At 37.8% G+C, this 13,628-nt stretch overlaps 1 protein-coding gene across 2 annotated transcripts in view; it reads right to left on the bottom strand.

The window, feature by feature from the left end:
- Positions 1-1,603: 1,603 nt before the first annotated feature.
- atp11b (ATPase phospholipid transporting 11B) overlaps positions 1,604-13,628 on the bottom strand; it is a 142,788-nt gene continuing 130,763 nt past the window's right edge. The window contains exons 29-30 of one of the 2 annotated variants that reach the window (XM_067995212.1): positions 7,617-7,750; positions 1,604-4,584 (exon numbers count right to left, since the gene is read on the bottom strand). In XM_067995212.1, coding sequence (XP_067851313.1) covers positions 4,491-4,584; positions 7,617-7,750 — 228 coding nt within the window. In that variant the 3' untranslated portion in view covers positions 1,604-4,490. The remainder of the gene's footprint in view (positions 4,585-7,616; positions 7,751-13,628) is intronic. The other variant, XM_067995213.1, reaches the window with a different exon arrangement.

The raw sequence follows: 13,628 nt of genomic DNA, 5'->3' as shown, positions 1-13,628 counted from the left end.
CTGAGTTTAGATCCATCCCTGACTGATGGGATAAAAGTCTCTGTGATGGCTGAAAGGATCCTCTGAAGATTTGGGCAGTTGGCACATAATTGGCAATATCTGGAAAGCCTGATGTGAGAAATGGAAAACTATTGCACTGGTGCAGTTGGGTGTTCTTCTGCAATTTGGCCTGAGACACATTAGGCCAAAGTCAGAAGCAGTATTATTTTGCATCTAACTGTGCTTATACTTAAATATACCTGACCAGGATGTGCTAAATCCGGGTCCTATCGCCAAAAAAGAAACATAACATTGTCCACCACTAGCAGCCTTCATCTTAATAAGCACAAAAAAATTGAGTAATATTTAAAACAAAAGGCTCAAGTGTATAAAAAATGTGTTGGAGGATTGGTGAATAGTTTGTGATGCCTCATGGAAGGAACCAGCAAAATAGTGTGTTATTTTTCTTCTTCCCCAGGTCAACATTCAAGGTCAGTAATTCATGAGTTGTTGGCCTGTGTATCATGTATTTTTGATGTGCTAGATGGTTAGAAGACATGGTATGAGGTGATGTAGGACCATCTGACAAAGCATTTCCAGTTAGAGAGACCAGTGGAATGTTTGATGTATTGCACAGCCCATTATTATTTTAGAGTTCGAGTAATATTTCTAACCACTAGATGGCAACAAGTGGACCAGAAATACTTGCCACTATGATAGTGAGCCCATAAAAACTAAAGGGAAAGCTAGAAAAAAAACTTTACACAGGTAGTTAGAATACAGAATTCTCTGCCACAAACTCTAAAGCAGACTCTATAGATTCTTTTAAAACAGGGTTAAATAATCTATGAAAAAGAGGGAAGTCTTTCATATGGGACCCTGTCGGAGGCTTTTGAACATATAAGTAAATACATGATAGGGAATTCAACTATTACTTTTATGTAATGTTCTCAGAGGTTGGTCAAGTAGGATTTTCTCCTCCTAAGTTCATGTCAATTCTTATATCTGCTTCTTATAAGGGTTTCCATAATTAACATTAAGCTAATGGATGTGTTGTTGCCTGGGTTGAACTTTTCTCCCTTTTCAGTACAGGTAGATTCCAATTCTGCAGAATCTCACCAGTAAGCAATGATTATTTTGTGACCATAGCCAGTGTCCTTTAGTGCCATAGTAGATATGCCATCTGGCCCAGAAGATTTGTTAGTCTTCAGTCCTTTAATTGATTATGTACCTTCTCTACATTCAAGAAATTTTAAAATAATATTATACAATACTGCAGATATCATTCCTGTATGTACCCTTTATTGTGACAAAAAGCTGGGTTAAATCACAAATGTTTGGTCCTTTTCACTAGCAGCACTAATGTTAGAAAAGTTTTCTTTGCCATCCTGAAGTTTTTCTTGCACAATTACCTTTATTATAGTTAATATTGCATCAAAACAATGATAAAACACAAAAAATGTTATTTTAGTTTTATTCTTTTCCTTGGTTTATTGGTAAATATGAACATAAATGTTGTAGGCAAGCTTTCACCAACAGAGTGGCTTAGGAATGAGACAATCAAACAAAAGAACAATCCTAATAAAAAACATAACGCAAACACACAAAACAGTGAGAACCATACTTTGAGGTACAAGATTCTCAATTTTTTATTGCTTCAAATAATGTAAAACATACCAAAAGCATCTGTACCAGTGCAACTTTCAGACTAAAGTATCGCTGGCCACAAACAAGGCTTTTGAGATTCTCTCAGCCTTCAGCAGCTGCCTCATTATTTGCCAACATGACAACAGATCAAATTGTACCACCGCCATTTCCATCATAGAAAGGAACTTCAGAAACACTTTGAAACAGGTCAGGATCATATCACACAAAAACTGGAGCAGATTTACAAAGGTTTTTCAAGCTTTGAAATTTTACATTTTAATAAACCCAATTTTTTCTCATTAAACCCCATTTACAAGGCACGTTTTGTTTAGATTCAATCAGATTAAAAAGCATTTTGTAAACATTTCAAAATTCTGCAACACAATCATTAAATTCAATATTTAACTTTAATGCATTTCGATGCAGAGCCAGCAACTGTTACAAATCTAACACCTTTCAAGTGGAATTTGCAGCTTTCCCTTTTCCTGCATTGGGTAAGTGTCCATGATTTTGAACTGAGAATGGGGATGAATAAATGGATTTATTGTATTATAAAAAGTTTTCTGCCCAACATTAGAATTTTGGTCTTCCTAATTATAACATTAGCTAGTTGACAGAATGCAATTATCACTATCAACTGATTACTTTTTAAACCTCCTAATGTTATCTCAAATGGGAGTTTGACTATTTAAGAGTGAAATTTCAACAGTTTACTCACAAGTAGGATTTGTCAGTCCAATGTATTGAGCTGTGGTGCCCTTGCACTCTGAAACACTGTAATCATTCACCAGACAGGCAATGTGATTTTCTTTTCTCCTTAATACTTGCCTGCCGTATTTACAAACAAAGTTTCCCACTGAAAATGGTACCAGGTGGGGCACAATGTACAAAGTACTTGACTAATAGTATTTTGCACCCTTCTACTCTGGATAATATCACATCTGGTACTGTTTTTACTGGGAAAACCTGTTACTAGGGAAGCAGATAGACAGCAAAAGATCATCATTCATGTGGTGAACATCTGCAACATCACACATGGGCTATCTCTGCAGTACAGCAGCAGAGGGTACAAAACCAATAAAATTGTGCTGTGAGTAATCAATTAAAATTATATTTTTTAATACTGCACTGACAATTGAGTAGATAACCGTACCTGTCTATTTAGGGGGGAATATATTAAAATCCCACTAATGTTAACGTCTACCAAACCCATTTCAATAAAACTAGTACAAAGCAGCAAATGCTAGAAATACATACAAGGGAAATTCAGAAATTATGAATTTCCCATCTTCCACTGGAATAAACTTTGAACCTCCGCTGAGAAACACTGTTTTAATTCGATAAATGAAACTCAAAAAATAGTCATCTTATTTTGACAATATTCATTAATCTCCTTTGAAAAAAGCTTCCACATTGTAGTATTTTGCTTCTCTTCAAATACTGGTTAACTGTTGTGTTAAATAGGTCAGTATTGGGAATGGTTTACATAATTCAGTTTAGTAATACTGAACAATATTCTCCAAAAATTTGGATATAGATTGGGAACATAAATCAACAGTGCAACAACTGCCAGTTTCTGACCTGCAATTGCATTTAAAATCTTGTTTTGGTTTGCCAACATTAACTTGTTGACAATACAAGTAATGTCATTTTTGTATAAAATCACAGAAACTAATGTGGTGTAAAGGTAGGACCAATGTTTGTGTTTGGCAAAAGTATGGGTCAATTATCTAGCAGACTAGATTACTACATTCTTCGATATGAAAGTATAGGTCCAGATGAGCCTCAAAGGAATACTCCAGTATGATCCTCAGCAATGATTTTAACTTCCAAGATATACCCCTTACCCAATCAACAATTTTAAGCAATTTAAAAAAAATCTGAATCGAATCTTGGGCTCTTGATAAGCACATTTGACTCTTTTGGCATTTCCAAGTCTGCTGCAATAAGCAGGTGGCAGGTGCTGGAAGCTAAGGCAAACTGCAGAAACGTCGGCCAAGGTTTTCCACTTCTGCATTCACCCATCTGCAATTTTCCATCCATTCATTTTAATTGCCAGAAAATTACAGGCTGGTGTCCCAAAGTGGAAGACCCCGCCCATCGTTTTTTGTGCCCAGTTTTGGAAACACCACAAAGAAGAGTTTCTGATCGAGAGAGACACTGCACCAAATTTAAAAAGTTGTTTTTAACATTTAAAAAAACAGGAGATGCTGTAAGATCTTAACTTAGAGTATTTCTTTACTGCACCAGCTCATAAATCCAGCTCCAGTATTAACTGAAAACTGCTCACTTTATTAGTCATTCAGCTGATCACTAAATGCAAGATCCAACATCAGGAGCAATTAGGATGGTAAGGATGCTACCAGCTTTTGAGGTTTACAAGAATCAGTCATAAGCCAGAAATTCCACTTCCATAAAGTCACTTGTTTTACTGAACAGCTACATTATATGTCAAAAAAATGAATTCAGCATCTAGACCTAAAGAAAGGGGGTGTACCAAATGAAAGTTTCCTTTTTCCCACTCCCTAGCCTCCCTCATCCAAGAAAGAAAAAAATAGAAAAATATAGCTCCAGAAATAGGACATCTTGTAAAAAGAGGACAATGTGGTAACTATTTACAAATAAATTACAATCTTAACTATCATTTTCTGCCCGCTTCTTATACAATGCATTACGATCTGAGGGCTGCAATTGGGTATACATGCAAAAACAAGACATAAATGAAATGGATTAAGATAGCCAAGGACAAACGTTTACAAATATTTCCATCTTCCCCCATGACTTGACTCAGAATTAAATAGGGAATTGAAAAAAACAACAGCAGAAAATAAAGACCCAGCATCCACTATGTCTTCACTCAACTGTTAAACCCCTGAAGCATATGAGGGGCCATCCATTGATGAGAGAGTCAAGATGCTTCTGTCATTCGTGTAGCAGGGATCCGAGTCACTCCAAGACCTAAACAAAAACAAAAAATATGTTTTGACAACTTGATACCTAGAGTACATTGCAATGTGGAAATTATGTAGATTTATACTTGGGCTAAGAGCCTAACTGGTCAACACTTTTGTTTTTGAAACTACATCCTTAATTTCTACATTTTGGATTAGCCAAAGTACTTATAAATTCAACAATTTTAGCATTAACTTTATCTTAAACACAAATGGCACTGTTGTGCTAAAACTTGTAAGAAATTCCTATTAACATTTTAATATAAAAGTTGTTAAGTTACAGTGTATTTTGCTGTTCTTAAACAGTACTTTAATTGGTAGGCTAATTTTGTTCTAAACTTTTTCAAAAGAAAAATATTTTACAAAATAAGAAATGATTACAAACCATCACTCTGAACTAAAACACATGGTCAGAGCAGAAATATACTTTCAGTGATAGAGGTTGAAGCTGCCTCAAAAAGCCTTTCAATTCCTGGATGAACTCCTTGAACGTTTTCAAAATTTATAAGTGATAGTCTAAAACTTAAATTTAACTGCACAAATCTATTTGCTATTTAGGTTTAAAGAAAATGCTTTTAAATATATAAATTAGCTGAATTCATCACATAGGCTAACCTTTTTTAAAATGGAGAAACCTCGACGAAGGCCCATAGTTCAGGACACCATCAAGGTTGAAAAGAGAAGAGATGAGATAAATCAAGTTAGGTGATGCTAAAAGTTGGGATTTAAAACCTGTAGATTGCAGGGAAAACCAAAAGAGGTAAGGCCTTCCACAGTTTTGAGGTGCAGAGAAAGAATGAATTACACTAAAGGACCTTGCAGTGACTTTTGATTTCAATACAGCAAGGGAGTATATAGAATACTGTATTTGGAGCTTAAGAAGAACAAGAGAAAAGTTCAGAGGAACCTACCATGCTTGCTGTAAGAAATATTACCATAAAGCATAGAAGAAGAAAAGATCATCTGGTCCAACAAACCCACATTTTCCAGAGCGCGTGCAATCTACCCTCCCCTAAATGCTACCTGACCTATTCAATCTGCGGAGATAACATTCTGCATAAAAACTGCAATCCTCAAAGACAATAATTCAAAACTCCAGAATATTTAGCCTCTGCTCTATTCAATCCCAGCTTAAAGCACTCTATTGCCCTCTACAACTCAGGGGTCGAAATGTCTATGGAGCCTTGGCTCAGTGGTAGCACTCTTGCTTGAGTCAGGTGGTCATGGGTGCAAGCTCCACTCCAGTGGCTCGAGCCCATAATCTCGGCTGACAGTGAGTGTCTGCTGCATTGTCTGAGATGTCTTCTTCAGATGAGACGTTAAACCCAGGCCCCACCTGCTCTCTCAGATGGATTCAAAAGATTCTCTGGCACTATTTGAAGAGGAGTTCATCCCTCAACCATCTCATTGCTATTTGTGGGATCTTGCTGAGTGCAAATTGGTTGCCATGTTTCCTTCATTACACTTCAAAAGTGCTTCCTTGGCTTGAAATGCTTTGGGAGGTCTTGAGGATGTGAAAGGTAGTATATAAATGCAAGCTATTTTTTTCTTTATTTAATCAACTCTGTCTGTATCTACCCCAATACCTCCAATCCCAAAATGGGCTATGCAAGTTCATTTAGATTGACAAATTATTAAAAACAATTTACAATGTCTGTAAAAAGTGTGGTCCCTTCATTGAGGATGTAATCAAAGTATTGCCATAATATAAAAAACCTCATGTAAAAAAGCCAGAAAATGTGTTTTTTTTTGCTGTGTATTTCCAGTCTCCAAACATTCTAATGGGACAAACCACAGCTAATTTACAAAATAGAAAATTCATACAGAAAATTGAAATTTAAAACTTTTGTCCACTCGATTGCTCTAAAAACTAAATGTCTGTCAAAAAGCTAACTTCTTTACACCTCTAAATTTACTATAAGGACACAATCTGCTTATTTTCTAAACTCATGCACTTATATCGTAGAATGATAGTTTTAGCATAAAAATGACAGTGAAGCAAACTATAAAAGTTTAGATATCCATGAGGACGAGAATTTGAACAGAATAAGTGAGTGAATGTTGCTGAATTAATCATTGATTAAAAGCATTAACAGATTTGATTCCCAATCACTGTGATAATGAAAAGGATAACACAATTATAGTACCAGCAGACAATTCATGTCCAAAACTATTTCTTTAGCCCAGTGTAAACCAATAATATCGGATGGCTTTTGAAAAGTTGATGAAGCATAATGTAGTATTCTTTTTAATATAAGGACAGGACAAATTAATTTATTTTAAAAATAGATTTAGCTCAGTAACTTGTCTGTCCTGAATTTTTTCCTCCCCAAAAGTTCATTCAATGTCAGTCATTTTAGAAAAAGAAAGCATAGTACTTAGATTGTGAACTGTCACCTTCTTGCTTGTTTGAGTAAACACATGCATAGTGATTTAGGAGCTTTTAAATCGAGCTTGGATGATCTGTGACCAGTAACTCAGGAAAACTGAAAGAGTGGATGCACAGACACCACAGATAAATTCACCACTCATCAAAGAGGGGGCTTGAGAATGCCCCAGAAATTAGGACAGATATAGTGAGGAAATACCCACAAAGTTTTTGGTTCGTGAAAACTATTCATTAGCAGAAGAAAGCTCAACATAAACGCGAAGGTCCACAACACTGCAAAGAACAGCTTGAAAAGTTCCCAATTTGACAGAAAAGAAATACAATTTCTGATCATATAGACAAAGCAATTAAAGAATGACAGGAAAGTCCTACTTATATTCAACACAAAAAACAATCAGACAATACAAAGTACTATGATAAAACTAAAATTCAATTTCCTTTATCTTACTTCTGGGATCAACTCTCCCCACACCGCAACTGCAAACTTACTGTTTGCCCAATGTTTTAAAAATGTTTTAGAAACAAGAACAGCCTTTATTTTTATGGAGGCACATCTACAGCTGTTCTATACATCAACAGCAGCAGGCTCCTCATGTTCCAGTTTGTAAGAGAAATGCTTGCAGCACAGTCTATTTAGAGAAATTCCACACCTGCTGACTCGCAAGGAATTGCATCTTCCCATTACTTGATCTAGTATTCTTCTAAGAGGTGAGCATGCTGTTTCTCCGTTTGAGTAACAGCAAATCGATTCCATACAGGTGATGCCAGAATTGGCCTCAGTGAGCTGCAGGGCAAAAGAAGCCAAAAGACATTTACTTGCAAGGAGTATAGTGTGCAATAACATACAATAAGATCCATTATTTACAAATGTAATCTAAAATTTAAGCTATCACCACTTTACTCTGGATAGTATATTTACAAATTATTATTTGAATCTGTATCGAAATTTAATTTAATAAAATGGACAGTTGGCTGGGATATTTCAAGAATTGGAATCTTCAAATCTCAGCTTCAACTATCAATCAAACTCTGATGTGCGTCATTTAGGCAAACCTTCTGGTCCTGAGCTGGGCTGTGTGATGAGGCATCTTATCTCGATGATTGGGGGTGGAAGAGACATAATGGAAAAGGGAAGGGCTGAAGATGCGGAACCATCAACAGGGAGATGTATCTCACTCTACAAATGGAGACTCATTAACAGAGGGTATCGCCCAGAATGTCCCATCCTTCCGGGTTAAGAACAGTATAGCGAAGGAAGGTGAAGGCTAATAGCATTGGAATAAAATCATTTGGATGAAATAAGAACAACCTATTATGAAACTTATTTTCCCTACAATACTTGTAACATGCATAAACCACAATGCATTGTTTTGCACAAGTGAGATATGCAGCAGAATTTATGGTACTGTTCATTAGAAACATTACCCAGCATGCACGTAACTCATGATCATCAGATGTTAGATTACATGCTATGACACGTTTATTGCCAGATCTATGCTGAGAACTGACATGTGCTTCAAGTTGATGTTATGTTACTAACATTTTGTAAACAAACATCCAATAATTCAAATCAACTTCTGTGTCCTTCATCAAGAAGCCACATTGCAGTTGTTAATTGGGGAGAGGGGAAATGAACTGTAAGTCCATGGGTGGTATTACATACAATGCAGGAAGCAGAGACATGTGCAATGAAAATCTCAAAAGGAATTTAATCCCGGTTAAAGCTCAAACCTATATTCTATACTACATGGAAGACAACATATAACAATAAATACAACAATGAAACCACCATAGGTATGGTTTTCCTCACACTTCACATACAAAGAGGTCATTCTCATCCTTTGAAGAAAACAACTGAGAACATTGTCCCATTAAGAAATTTGAGCCTCACAAAGTTCAAGTGATCTATTTTCTGCCACACAGCTGTATTTAAGATCTCATCCTGGATTGCACCCTCAGTACTAAGATCAGAGAAAGCAGCACGGGGAGCCCAAGTAACTCAAGAGGACTGAAACCAGTAATGATGGAATAGTTCCAAGCCATGTCAGAAAAACAGGAATGAAGGGGAAGTTGGGAGGGAAATCTATATGTGGTCAATGAGCTTGTTTCAAAGAGTGAAAAGCACCATAAGCACAACAATCGAACATACTTTCTCATTCATTTAACATCACATATAATAGGGCACCAAGGTAATACAGAAACCACTGCCGGACTCTGAAGGTGGCATGGAGCAGAACAGCATCAAAACATTTAACATCTTGATCTGTCAAGTCAAGAACATTTCATGAAAGCATGCGTACTGGTCCAGATCACCACTTCGCAGAAGGCCTCAAGTGGAACTGTCTGCAAGTTGGCCCACGAAGTGGCCACTGCACAGGGAGAATGAGCTCTGACTTTACTTAGTGACCCCAGACCTGGCAGGGATCTACAAAGCTATAACATTTTCTAATCTCCGTTTAGTAATGAATTTCCCCAAGATCCTTCTCCCAAAGAAATAAAACTGCCTACCTTAATGCAAATATTTCATCTTCTGAACATAGAAATCTAAACCCCTGTACATATCAACTAACAAATATTTCAATAGAACAAATGTGACTGGTGAATAAAAAATTCATTTCCTGAGACAATCGAACAATTCTTTGGCCAAAAAGGCGTGGCCTGAAGCCTGTCCTACCCCTGTACCAAATGAAATAACATTTGGCCAACCATCTATGATTTCAGCCAAGATGAGGGCAAATAAAATTATTAAAACAATGTCTTCCCCTCCTTCTAGAAAGTATTCTGCAGTTTGGCACTACTGGTGCCAGTCACCATTTGGTTTCTTATCCAAGTGGCGATTATGTATTTGTGAGCCTCGAAGGCTTGATCTTGGGAGCATTATATCAGAGTACAGTTTTATCTCGCTCTTTGTTCATTTCCAGGGGGTCACTGGATATTGAGTGGGAACTTTGGCTGATTTTTTCCATCTTTAACTGGGGCACATAATGACATAATGAGGTAAAGTACTCATTCTGAATTGAAAAATTAAGTTCACAAAAAAGCCACATGTTAACTTGTTCAAATCCCATATAGACCAACCTAAGGAACCATGGATCTCATTTCTCTGGCAGTTTTCATAAATCGAGACCTATAGGGTCGTTTCATTCATCCCCACCAGATGCAGATACAGGATAGAAATAGCAGTAATCTGGACTCTCAGTGAACTCAAATAGGGCTCCTAGTCTACACAGAATTTATAGATGTGACTTTAGTTAGGGTTTTTTCAGTGTTCACCATCTTCGATGCCCTTGTCCCCCATTACCTCTTCCACGTTGTTCCCTTGTACAACACGTATATTTTCTCCTTCTGCTGCCCGTTTCTTAACTCACACCAAGTCCAATTCTGGCCTCTTGCGTATCCCTGATTTTTATCGCTCCACCACTGGCAACCGTGCTTCAGCTGCCCTAAAGCTTTGGAATTCCCTCCTTAAACTTTTCTGCCTCTCAACCTCTCTCTCCTCCTTTAAGTTGCTCCTTAAAATCTACCTCTGTGACCAAGCACCTATCCTAATATCTCTATGTGGTTCGGTGTCAAATTTTGACTGATAATGCTCCTGTGAAGCACCGTGGAACATTTTTACTATGTTTAAGGTGCTATATAAATGCAAGTAGTTGTTTTTGTTTAAGTCCAAGTGGTGCAAACTTGAACGTACCTGGCACACAACTGGCATAGCCATCCATCACCTGATCTGGCTGATCCACATAACAACTTGCATTTATATAAAGCTCTATCAGGCCTCAGTCTCCTCTGCCACAAGCATCCACTACTCAAGGATCATCCTGGAGGACAAAGATAACCCCAAGCTCCATTTCACCATTACCCCTCATTCCTGCCCCTTCCATACTGTACAGTTATCTGGTCAGATCACACCTTGAGTACTGTTTTCAGTTCTGATCAGACACAAGGGACACATTCAAGCACTAATGGTGCAAAGGTGGGCCACAAGGATAATCCCAGTTCAGTTATGAGGAAGGACTGGAGAAACTTAGGCTCTTCGATTTTGAAAGACGACATTTGCGAAGTGGTCTTATAGAGGTATACAAGGCTATAAACAGTATGCAAGAAGTAAATCCAGAAAATCCTTTGGATTAAATTGCAAGAGTAGAACAAGGGGGTCACAGGTTCCAACTAGTAAAAGACAAATTTAGGACTGATATCAGGAAGCTTTTCTACACAGTGATTAACATGTGGAATGGTCTCCTAGATAAGAGTAGTGGAGGTGAAATCCCTAGAATAATATGAGAACCATTTGGATGCTGCACTGGGGGCTCTAAAATCATCTGAATGATTGAGCTAAAATGGGTTGAATGACCCTCATCCTTAATTATCTTGTGAAATGTGAAGAAAAGGTGAGTGAACCAAGTTTCTACTAAACATCTTGTTGCGGCCTACTATTTGTCATATTTAGCTAAGTGTTTTGAACCACTTAAGAATCACAGATTAGCATTTTAACAAGCAGTCTCCAAACTCCAATAAGGTTTTACTTTACTCTACTAGCAGATTCTTTACAGCAGGATGGGAATGGACCAGAAAAGCACCGTTGACTGATGCTGTGGTAAATTTGATTGTGCAAGGCCATGTCTATCACTCGTTAAAAATGGCAAGAGGTTCAGAACAGATTCCATGAGATCAAGAAGAAAACCAGGCAAAATTTAGCTTTCACACAAAGGTACAGAACTCAAAAGTGCTGTTTTGGAAATGTTTGGCATGAGAAACGTGGAAGCAGTCACTGAAGCCTAATGGATGTAGCTCCCACCATTAGCATCTATCTTCTCACCGCTGCTTTCAAATGTACCTTTACTATACAAGAAGTGTAATCTACAGTAAGAATTGGCTATATATCTACCTTGCAGTAGGCAGACACAAGGAATACTTTGGATTCTCAGTGTTATCAATTATCTAATCTCGTGTTCTCTTCACAGAACCTGGAAGATCAGACTCCATTGCACAACTGCATCATTTGCTTCACCAGAAGATAATCTTAGAACTACCACTATTATATCAGGCAAGAGCAGAGCCAACTGTTCCTCTACAACCCAGTGAGTTCCCAACAGAGGAGGTAGAACTTCCACTAGCTGAGGGGTCTCAGATGTCCTATACCCAAAACCCAAAGATAATGATTGATCTCTGTGCCTATGAGGCTGCTTCAAACTGAGGGCAGTGAAATAACCCTGCTATGTGCACAACGGTTAGGCCGCCGTGCACATTATGGATGGAGGCTGAACAATGGAGACAGCCAACTTAGAGACCTCCATGTCTCAGTTGAATATCCATATCCCAGAGATGAGCAGCTCCATCCATTATGTGCTAAGCCAAAAGTTAGCTGGAATAAACAATGATCTAGGGAATAGCAATATAGAGGCATGGCTCCACTGCGGCTGTGTCTGACATGGAGTAGACTTTCTAAGACAACTTGCAGTTAGGATTAGATAGCCTTGGAGAAAACGTCAACCGCAAGGGAGGGTTTTGCTCACCTCATAGTTATGTGCACCTCAGACAGATCAGTAGCGAACATGCTGAGATGCTTACTATTGATGGCCTAAGTAGACCACTGCTCAGGCAATGCCTACAGCCTGTCCCTGATGTCATACTGCTCTAGCTACATTTCTTTTGGTATCCCACTGTAAGGCAGGAGGCCCTCTGTTGGGACTGCATAGGTTGGTCTTTGCCCTGACACTGCATCATCAGGGAGCACCTGCACCACTCCCTGTGAACAATATAATGTCAAACAGTCAGACAAGGCACATTTTACCCGTGGCACTAACAGAAAAGGAGCACAAAAGTCACCACCAGAGACATATTCACATGGTACACTGATTGTGTGTGTGGGAAAAAGGGACCATGAAAAACACAATTACAACATGAATTTGGCATTACCTGTGTAAACAATGCAAGCTCTTTAAATGATACAAACATCTGTATTGCACAATAGTGAATCATCAGATTAATCCTGGGGTATTCACATTCAAAATTAAAAATTCAAATACAAAACTTTAAGACTAGCATGTGCTTATATGAAACAAATTAAACACTTTAACGGTGCACTAAATGTATTAAAATAGATCACTAAAAGTTTAAATATTCTGAATATCAAGCACCTGCTTTAAATGTTTCAACACAACTTCATTAAATGTGCATTTTCATTCACTCAAGACTATAATTATTACTCAGTTATAGCTGACCTATATCTTGGTATGGTTAGGTCAACCCTCTCAAAAGCCAAGTCATAAAATGGAGGCTCTGAGGAGTTGTGGTAGATCTGGTCAGGATAGCCTATAAATTAGAGCCAGGACTTTCAGGAGTGAAGTTAGGAAACACTTCTACACGCAAAGTCTGGTAGAAGTTTGAAACACTCTTCCGCAAACGGAAGTTGATGCTAGCTCAACTGTTAATTTTAAATCGGAGACTGATAATACCTTTGGTTAACAAAAATCTAAGAGATATAGGGCTAAGGCAGGTTTATGAAGTTAGGTCACAGATCAGCTATGATCTCAGTGAATGGCAGAACAGGCTTGAGGGGCTAAATGGCCTACTCCTGTTCCTAGTTCCTTTATCTGACACACTAGGTCCTGCACATATGTAAATGTTGACGAGCTGCTGTTGCTCAATTCCAACAAGTGCAA

This window comes from Heptranchias perlo, chromosome 13 (genome assembly GCF_035084215.1).
Source record: "Heptranchias perlo isolate sHepPer1 chromosome 13, sHepPer1.hap1, whole genome shotgun sequence".
Classification (NCBI taxonomy): domain Eukaryota; kingdom Metazoa; phylum Chordata; class Chondrichthyes; order Hexanchiformes; family Hexanchidae; genus Heptranchias; species Heptranchias perlo.
Note: the sequence above shows the minus strand (reverse complement) of the source record. Positions and strands in the feature narration are given on the sequence as shown.